Genomic DNA, 9,767 nt, shown 5'->3' with positions numbered 1-9,767 from the left:
CGAGAGAATCTTGCTTGGACACGCGACGGCGATAGACGTTTGATTTTCTTTGTGAGTTACGCGAGTGCACTGAGTGCCATTGGGCTGACGTTTTGGGGTTTTCTTGGATTACGCGACCAGGGAACACCACGGTAAGCGAGTCTAACCGACTATTGTGAGCGACGTAACTTCGTGCGAATAGTGGTGCCGAATTTTGTTGTTTTCGTAAGTTTTGACTGCGCGTGTAACGAACACGCGGAGGGACAACCCCTCACCTCGAAGAAGACCACGGCACGAAGGTCCGTCGACCGGCAGGGTTCACTGTTAGGATTGTCGTTAGATCTTCTTATGGAATTGGAATTTGTTTTACGTATCCGAATTGTTTTCGTGTCGTCCGCCCGTCAGGCATTTATACCTTTCGATTTTGTATCGCGTAGAACGCGCGCAGGTCCTTGACGGTCGGTTGTCGTATTTTGGTAAACGCGGATTAGCCGTGTTACGATATTTGACTTAAATTCGTACGGTACGCGAAGTACCCGTTAATATCCTAAGTGTACTTTCGTTTTGTCTTCTTTTGATTTCTTCAACGTACTATTTTTTTTTATAATTCATCGATTCGTTATTGTACGAAATCGTCGCGCTTCGCGCCGCCGATTTTCTTTAATAAACCGAACCATTTATTTGAGATCGAAGTGTCCGAATGATTTTGTGTGTCGCGTGATCGTCTGACCCATCCGACCTATTGTTCCGAACCCTGACGCCTCCGCGTAGCTGAGTTAGCCAACGTAGGCACGCGAAGACGAACTGTAGAAACTGATACGTGGTTCCCGTTTTGGAACCTGACGCCCAACAATACCTTAGGTATTTCGAGAGTAAAAATTTGTTAGCCCCTGGGTTGCCTGGAACGCGTAGTAATCGCGTAAAGTTGTGCGCCGGTCGGTCTTGCATTTTCCGGTGAGGTCGATCGCGTAAAAATACGTCACAGTATATATCCTATAAAATAATGAATTAAGTATACTTATTTGTACTGTTGTAGACGAGATAACACCGTTTACAAATATCCAGCATTTCCGGTTTGCAAACGTTGTATATATTATAGAAAAATACAAGAAGTTGAAGTATTTTTGAGTTTAACATTTAAATAGAGTCACTACATCGATTGGTGTGCTTACAGAGAAAAGGAAGTTCCCATATAAAGGGAAACCCAATATTTGTCACAATCAGTATCTCCAACTCCAAATCAACACATGCATGAAATCAATTTCACTCGACGCGGTTTACTATGTTGTGTTGTTAAAAATTGCTATGCTGCCAATAAAGACCATCTAGTTTGTTGTTACGTCTTAGTGTTACTAGTCCCATGGATAATTTTTACCACATATTCCAGGGTAATATTTACTAGAAAATTCTATGCATTGTGACGTGATTTTTCGAATCATGGTCCCAAGGCGGCTCCGGTTACCGATACAGATAACGTTCTCGATTTCTGGTACCCTTCGGGTCGCCACCCTGCTCAGAAGTTACGCTTTCGGGTTGATTCGTATAGTTATGTCAAGGCTCTCGCAAGATTTCGTTATTGTTTAGTTGAGGTCGAGGTGCTCGAATCTGCCGTGGGGAGATAGTCTCGACGTACCGAGTTGCCCGGTAGAGGAGAGTACTCGACGGAGACGTCTCCACGGACCGGCAGAAGCCCGGATGAAACACCGGCGCCCCGCTGGAGATGGGCAGAGGGCTCTAGAGCGGGCGCAGATAATTTTGATACGGGTAAGGGCAGGAGAGGAACCTCCTGCCCGAGTTAAGGATGTGGTGCCCAGCTGTCGCCCGATTCCCTGGGAGGCGGCCGTGGAGGATCTCCAGAAATTACGTACCGATTCGCTAAGGAACGCTCTCGATTTAGTTAAAGGGACGACTCGAAGGAGATAGAAGAGTTATCGGTTATAAGGCTCTCGACCAATCAGAATGATTAGTTCTCGGATTTGGCTAATGTCAAAGTAGTCTGTCTCGGGGCACCGACCGAGGTGTCACGGGCTGGCTCGTGCCCCCGTGCTATCTGTTGATAGTTTTTCTTGCCGTGTTTCGCTACGGTATAGCAAGTTCTCGACTCGTACAGTTCTCGCGTTGTTCTCGCGGTATCCAGGCAATTCTATGAATTCCTGTGAGTGTTACGGAGGTTTGGTGCTGTGCCTTAGTGCAGTGCTCCCCAGAGTGTCCTTTGGATACAGTTCTCGGCCTCCACGGATTAGCTGCAACAGCTCCGGCGAGGACTCACAATTTATAAATTGGTGAAGGGATCTCGATAGATAGTTAAGATTCGTTCTGATACGTTCTCGGTTCGTCGCTCTCTGTCTCTCGTACTATTTGCCGGACTCTTACTCCGACCCTCTTTACCTCAAACCTAGCAGCCTGAGCGGCCGTGCATTTCCGTAACCATCCGCTCCCGTTCGTGTATCCAGTTGCGTTTGCTGATTTTACGCGATCCCAAAGATCAACACCTACGGTTGCGTTTCTCGATTTTACGCGTCCCCAAAAATCGGCAGGATCCGTTAAGCTATCGCCTCGTCTGATAGGTTCCGTCAGAGCTTTCGTTCTTGGTGGAGTTGGGCCTGTTCCACCCGAACTCCCAGTTCATACTGGCTCGTCAGTTCCCGGTGAAAAAAGAATTGGCTGGCGCCCGCCTGGCTTGCGGATGCACGAACGACGGGTGGACGGCCGAAGGTAACGTAGGTTGGTTCTCGAAGATAGTTCGTTCTCGTATGTTTTGCTATCGGTGTCGGGTCAAGGAAAAGAATTACGTTACAGCATATACCACCCAAGAGCGTTTCCACCTCGTCAAACAAAAATTATACTTACTAACCAAAATTATGAAACCCCAATTTGGCCCCTTGTTGTAACAACGTATGTATACTAGAGCGGTGTGTGGTATTGAGGGTTAATATGTCTCTAATAGAATTTGCAGATTTCGCAGTTGAAAATGATGATCTGTTTTATAAACCAAATTAATTATTTTAAACTATTCTTATATTAATTCAAGTTTATTTCTAAATTAATATTCTTTTATAGGCATAATTGATGTACTATCTCACAGAAACTGTAACAATTTCTGATGCAAGGGTAAAAAGTAGTTTAATATTATTACATATTATATCAATTTCCACAAGTATAATCTATGTATATTTATATGTTGTCCTGAAATTAGGGAGTGTTTTGAAGCTACATTTTTTTCACATACACAATTGTTACAGGACATTCATTCGAGTTGGACTTTATATCAACTGTACTGTGATGCACAAAGTATAATATGGATGTCAGTTTTACTTTTGTGCAGTATCCTAGAAGTTCGTTCTGGATTTATACCACTACATTGGGTATTGTTTCCTGCAATTGGAAATGTATTGCACAATAGATTATTCAATAATTGGAAAGGTAATTATAAAGTTATAAGACAAAAGTTTTGATTGCGAACTTAAGTTCAGTTTGGTACAAGGAATATAATTCATTCTTCCTGCTGGTGAATGAATATTGTTTGTAATAAATAATATGAATCATATTTATAATTTTTGTAGATTGGAAGTGGTTGTGTTACCAGGTTGGAATATTAACCTTGCCTTACGTACAATCGTTTTACTTGGCCATTGGTGCTCTTTATCTATTTATCCCCATAATGGGAAGATCCGGTGCCAGCATTAACTCGGAAGTTGTGATGGCCAATATGATATCACTTTTATTTTGTCTCCTACTCAGTTTTACGGTAAAGCATTATTCTGCTCTTGTTCAACTTCAAAAAATTGCAATTTTCTATGTCTGATTATAGTTAAATGAGAACTAATTCAAGTGTTTAGCAATAAGAACCTTACAATTTCACTTCTGATTTAAATTGAATCACACTTCGAAATTTCATTTTTAAATATACAAAAGTAGCAGTGTAAAGGAATTAAGTATTTTGTTCCTTTTCCAATTGTTTTCATTGTAATAAGTTTTTGATATAATGCTTTCTCATTTCGGAAGTGGATTTTCTATAGATAAGAATGCTTTGAAAATATGCTAAATAAAGAAGGTGAAATTTTGTAAGCTCTTATACTTGTATACGTACAAAGTTATTTGGAACAATTGCATAATTGAATTTGGATATGCCGTAAAAATCAAATGTACGGACGAGTTTCAGTGTAAAAGTTGGTGTCATAGGTCTAAAACATTGTATACATAGTGTTCTGATGATTGCATATAAATTCTATGTCGTTATTATTATAGCCGCTATATGAAAGTTATGTAAATGTACCAAATGTCTTTGCTGGTTTCATTTTTGTGGAAAAGATGAAGCATAATTTGAATACACAACTTTTATCCAATAATTTTTGGCTATTAAGATACATTAATATAACAGTGACATGTAGGCCTTTCATAAACTAAATACGAAAATAATGATATACAGTTACTGAAAATTTAGTTTTTTAATTTTACTTGGAACGATTTTATTAAATAATAGGCGTGATATTATTTGTGTGAAACTACACTCAAGTTTATAACTTCCTCGATATGTTTGAGTTTGCTTTAAATAACGCTATTTTATAAACACCTAATAATTAATATTAGTGTTTATATCAAATTATCTCAGGATTATATCTTTATATGAACTGAATATGTAATTATAATTTCAGCTGCCTGTGGTCCTTTTGATAAAAAATGTTGAAAGAGTGATCAGTGTGTGGATAGGAATATTTTTAATAGCTATGGGCGTTTTGATACTCACTCCCCTTAGTTTTCCATACAGTGGAGATCCGCAGTCACCAGCTCCAGCTCGTTTTATGATTGCGGTAAATATGTTAATTGTTACTTTAAAATGTTGGAAAATATTTTTATTAGCCATGGACAAGTACACACATTTTTTTGATACATAAATGGCACTCTGGAGTCCAATGGAGCGCATGTCTTTTATATTGTACTGCTTGCTTGAAAAAAAGCTGCAAGTTGAAATTTGCAATTTGTTTCCTCCGAATCGTAGGTAGTGTACGAAGTCTCTATATATGAAGAACCATTCTTATTCTTTTTAAATTTTTGGCTTCCTCATAGATGAATCTTCATTTACTTGGAAAGTTGCAGCTCGTTTGGTCAAAGTTGACGGGAGTTATATTGATAAATTTGATTTTTCAAATTTAATTTAATTTATTTAATTAAAAATTTGAACAAATCTTTTCTACAAGAACTATTTAGACGAGTATCACAAAATTTGCGATCGCTAGAGTTATAACGTCTTTTTTTTCGGGAAATTTGAAAACGACATAAAATCCGGGGATTATAGGTCTGCACATTTAAAATGTGGGAGCTGTAGCTAAAACCGTTCTTGAGTTATACACATTTGAATTTTGCGAGGCCATTACACACACACGCACACACACAAAGAGGGAAATGCACTAGATTCAGTCTTTTTCATTTTTTATTTTTAACGAAATCCAAGAACCAAGTAGCTTTTTAAAGCCAAAGGTCCATACGACAAAAAAAAAGTACTTATTGTTAGTGGAAAAAGTTAGTTTGATTAGAGAGATGAATATGAGCAATTTTGAAGGTTGGCATTATGGATGGAAAGAGAGTTTCAATTTCTACGTATATTTTGCATGTTGTTTAGTATAAAATTATGGATTGTTGCATAATAATATATGATGTGGAGAACAAAATAATAGAAAGAAATTACAGTTACTTAATGGCGGGGCATGACAAGCACAACGTTAAGCGATGATTTTTACAAATGGTGTTGTGCCACGATGTGCAGTCGGATTTCGTTTATCTGGTAGTCACGTGTTGAAGATGTGGTAATTTCTACATTTTTAGGTTTTGCCTCAATGCTGGTATTTTTATTCGCTCTTTGGGACTAGGTTCGATTTATGTCATTGCTAGTGTATTCAAAATACTTCTATTCATTGCTGTTTTGTTTGCCATCATTGTATATACATACAATCATGTAATTGATACCACATTGGCCTAACATAGCAAATGACATTCACATCGGCCAGCGATTAGTTTTCCATGCCGTAATAAACATATAGCACAATTGATCAAATGTATTTGATTTTGTTGCATGTACATCATTATAATGTCCGATTCATTAGTTATTCATCAGATTCATCCCGAATCAGTGACAAGAGTTTAGAAAAGACTTTATTCTTTTTCGCTGTCTTCGATACTAGGGTCTTGTTCTTGGCGTATGCAAACATTATCTATACGTATCTATACGTTCAGGCATGTTGAAGAATGTTGTTGCTATCTTTCTATTACTTTTTCGAATAGTATCCATGATGGTCCATGGTCAGGAAGTACTCGGTCAGTATGGTTTCTACTAATGGCATACGTATAATCAAGTTGTAACATGTTATTTTGCGATTCAAACCATGAATAGGTTCGGATAATATCCGTTTATACTGTGATGGAATAGGTTCTATGTGTTTTGTTTGTGCCTCACGAATATATTTATTTTCATTAAACACATATGTTATCTTAGCATAGTTCAGTATCATAAATTTCATGCCATATTTATATGACTTAATTCGACCATAATTACAATGCGAAGTATAATAATAACAAAATATATAAATATAGAAAGAAAATTATTTACCGCGAGAAAAACTTTCGTAAACGGGACACTGAGGTCTAGGGGATTCCTTGACAACTTTACTTTTTTATCCCACGCTGTCTATAGGCGAATCCAGAGCATCGTTTCAAGGATTAAATCGAGATTGTGTTTGTGAAATCCATTCAATTCTATTATTTGGAATGCAACAATGCCTTAAATTAAATTGCAAGAATAACTTTTCTTTTCCATTATGAAAAAAGTTTGTGTTTATTCACGTATCATACCACTTATGATATAAAAATGTATTTAAAAAAAATGATATGTCCTTAGCACACTCAGAGAACATATTATTATGTAAATGGATCTGTGCGGCATTCTGGAAATGGATATTGGATAGTTGATCTAGACATGAATAGTCCACGCAGTGTGGCGAATACGGTTCCAGAAGTGAGTATCGCTGCGCATACTATTAAGGATTGCGAAGAAGAGCTATATTGCGGCCTACCATATTTGATGCCTGTTACTACGTTTCTCTGGTAAATCTTTAATTCTATATTTTTATTTTTTCACCAGACGGATGATTATTCTATTTGTTCTAACTGTTGGGTTAATCAAACATATTTATTATAGGAAAACCAGTTGGATTCCTGGACCTGCACCTTTGATAAGGATACCCACAAATCTTGAATTAATATCGAAAGAATTACGAGGGGATACTATAACTTTCGCATTTAGTGTGACAGGTAAATATAGTCAGTCCACGAGTTCGATATGTTTTTTGAAAATTCGCAAGCAATTGAAATCCCTAGTAAATCACACGTTGTTTTCTATAAAATAGCGTAAGAATATGTACAAAACGGAAAAACGAAATACATTTATTGCAAAACCATCCATATACAGGGTGTCCCAAAATTACCTGATCAACGGGGTATGGCGGTGTTCGGGAGGCACCACTGATCACGAAAATGACTTGCCTTTTGTCCGGAAGGTCATAGTTTTTAAATGGGAGCAGGTCAAAGTTGACCAATCAGAGGGAGGCGTTAAGAGAAACGTAGGCACCTACGAACTCTGAGTTTTCTTCCCTCGCTTTTGTTTCTCGGTGGCTTGTTTCTTGTTTCTTGCTTCCAATAGGCATGCCTTCGGCTGACGTCATCCTGCCCGAAGCCACCGAGAAACAAAAGCGAGGGAAGAAAACTCAGAGTTCGTAAGTACCTACGTTTCTCGTGACGCCTCGCTATGATTGGTCAACTTTGACTTGCTCCCATTTAAAAACTACGACCTTCCGGACAAAAGGAAGGTCATTTTCGTGATCAGTGGTGCCTCCCGAACACCGCCATAACCCCGTTGGTCAGGTAATTTTTGGACACTCTGTATATCCTTTGTAATACATTTTATGGAGTGACATGCAGAGGCCTTCCTTCTAGTCTTTATTGTTATTGATTTGTTAAAAAAAAAAACACTTCGAACTCGTGGACCGTGTATAGTTTCGTATGCAAATTAAAAATTCTTCGCTTTTGAACATCTCTAATATTATTGAATGAATTTATTCTTTAGTATGAACTTTCAGGTCCAGATCATATTGGAATAATTTTATCACCATATAAGGATGTCCATTTGCAAAAGTGGAATGTTCTAGATGGCAGACCGCTGCAAGGTCCCATGTGGAAAAATAGAGAGACGTATTTCATATATTACTCCTGTGCTTCAGACTGCATTCCATATCACTTCTCCATCACACTGGCCGTAAGATACTACTTTAAATACAATTATAGTTATTCGACAAGTCGTATGTATATGTAATCTGCTATTTTTAACACTGTCTTACCAAGCAACGGTGTTCTATCAATTTGGTGACATAGACTTTTGTAATTGAGTAAATTATAGCTACAATGCAGTTACCAGTCTTATGTTTGAGAGTTTTTTAAAGGTCGGTATGTGACTGTACTGTTTTCTTAGGAAATTGTTCAATTTTTACTGCTCATTATTGAATATGTCATGCATACGAACATATTGTTTTTAAAGTTTTTGACTGATTAGAACATGAGATAATCTTACAAATTAGTTTTTTATACACGATGAGGCCTATATGAAGTAAAAATTAGCTGACACTTTTGACCATATTTTAGCTATGTTTCTACCATGCAGGATTGAAAAGACTGATCTAACCAATCAAAAATGATGTTTGAGCGGAATAAACCAATCTGATTAGTTAGTTCAGTTTCAATTCTATCGATTGGCAGTAATTACAGTCTATACTAAAAGCTTTTATCACGCAGATGAATCACAACAATTTAAACCATTTTTCATCAGGACTGGTAGCGTCAGAACTACCTTAAGGGGGGGGGGGGAGATACATTTTACTAGAATTTTTTCAATGAATGTTCATGAATTTTTTATCCCGAAATCTTAAGACCTATTGAAAAGTCCTTTTGCATACATATTTAATGATATTTTATCTGTTCTTACAAATTTTTCAAAGACATTTCATTGCGTCGTACTCACTCACCGCGCTGGATCGCAAGAGGCTGTATTTCATCGGTACTTACGATTGCGCCCTTTTGACTAATCTCAAACAAAAAATTCATGTATATTCTGGTTTGTCAGATGACCCTTTATAGCCGGTACTGCGGTCGCATTGAAAAATTGAAAAATGACAAGATGGCGAAACGATATTGAATTTTTTTGAAATTGGCAATTTTTTTCACTCTTCTTAAAGTTGTACAGATCGTAATTTTTTATGTAGACTATTCTTCGCAGTAGGGGCTACAGCGAGGTATATTCTAAACACTTTGCGAAAATTTTAGATGAATCGGTTCAGTAGTTCCTGAGATATCGTGGGTACAAGTGTGAAAAATCTGGTTTAGAGAAAAACGCATTTAAAGTTTCGGTACGAATCGATAGAAATAATCATTGATTTCAGTCACTTAAGCTCAATCGGTTATTCCGGCGCCATATTGGGGTTCTTCTTCCTCCAAGTAGAAATCGTATTAAGCACTACTAGCCTCTCTTTCAGCATTCCGTGCTTTTTGGACCCCGAAAGATTCGATACAATTTCGATATTTCAAACTTTTATAAATACTTTCGCACAATTTAATACAATTTTCAATAACATACAATCTCAATACATGAGACGATTCTACAATATAACGTGATCTAATCGCGATATATTCAAAACACGACCTCAAGGACCTTTTCGTGTCTCTCGGCAACACGTTCCTAACTTGAA

The 9,767-nt window shown here is 37.5% G+C and overlaps 1 protein-coding gene across 1 annotated transcript in view; it reads left to right on the top strand.

Moving 5' to 3' along the window:
* LOC107266065 (endoplasmic reticulum metallopeptidase 1-like) overlaps positions 1-8,644 on the top strand; it is a gene marked incomplete at its 5' end in the record, with an annotated part of 41,868 nt that extends 33,224 nt beyond the window's left edge. Inside the window, 6 exons of the mRNA XM_015736186.2 lie at positions 3,222-3,402; positions 3,543-3,727; positions 4,635-4,790; positions 6,872-7,077; positions 7,172-7,284; positions 8,109-8,644. Coding sequence (XP_015591672.1) covers positions 3,222-3,402; positions 3,543-3,727; positions 4,635-4,790; positions 6,872-7,077; positions 7,172-7,284; positions 8,109-8,341 — 1,074 coding nt within the window. The remainder of the gene's footprint in view (positions 1-3,221; positions 3,403-3,542; positions 3,728-4,634; positions 4,791-6,871; positions 7,078-7,171; positions 7,285-8,108) is intronic.
* Between the last annotated feature and the right edge of the window lie 1,123 nt (positions 8,645-9,767).

Source organism: Cephus cinctus, unplaced genomic scaffold (assembly GCF_000341935.2).
Source record: "Cephus cinctus unplaced genomic scaffold, Ccin1 Ccin1_scaffold0292, whole genome shotgun sequence".
In the NCBI taxonomy this organism is placed as follows: domain Eukaryota; kingdom Metazoa; phylum Arthropoda; class Insecta; order Hymenoptera; family Cephidae; genus Cephus; species Cephus cinctus.
The sequence above is the reverse complement of the archived record's forward strand: the minus strand, read 5'-3'. Positions and strand labels throughout refer to the sequence as shown.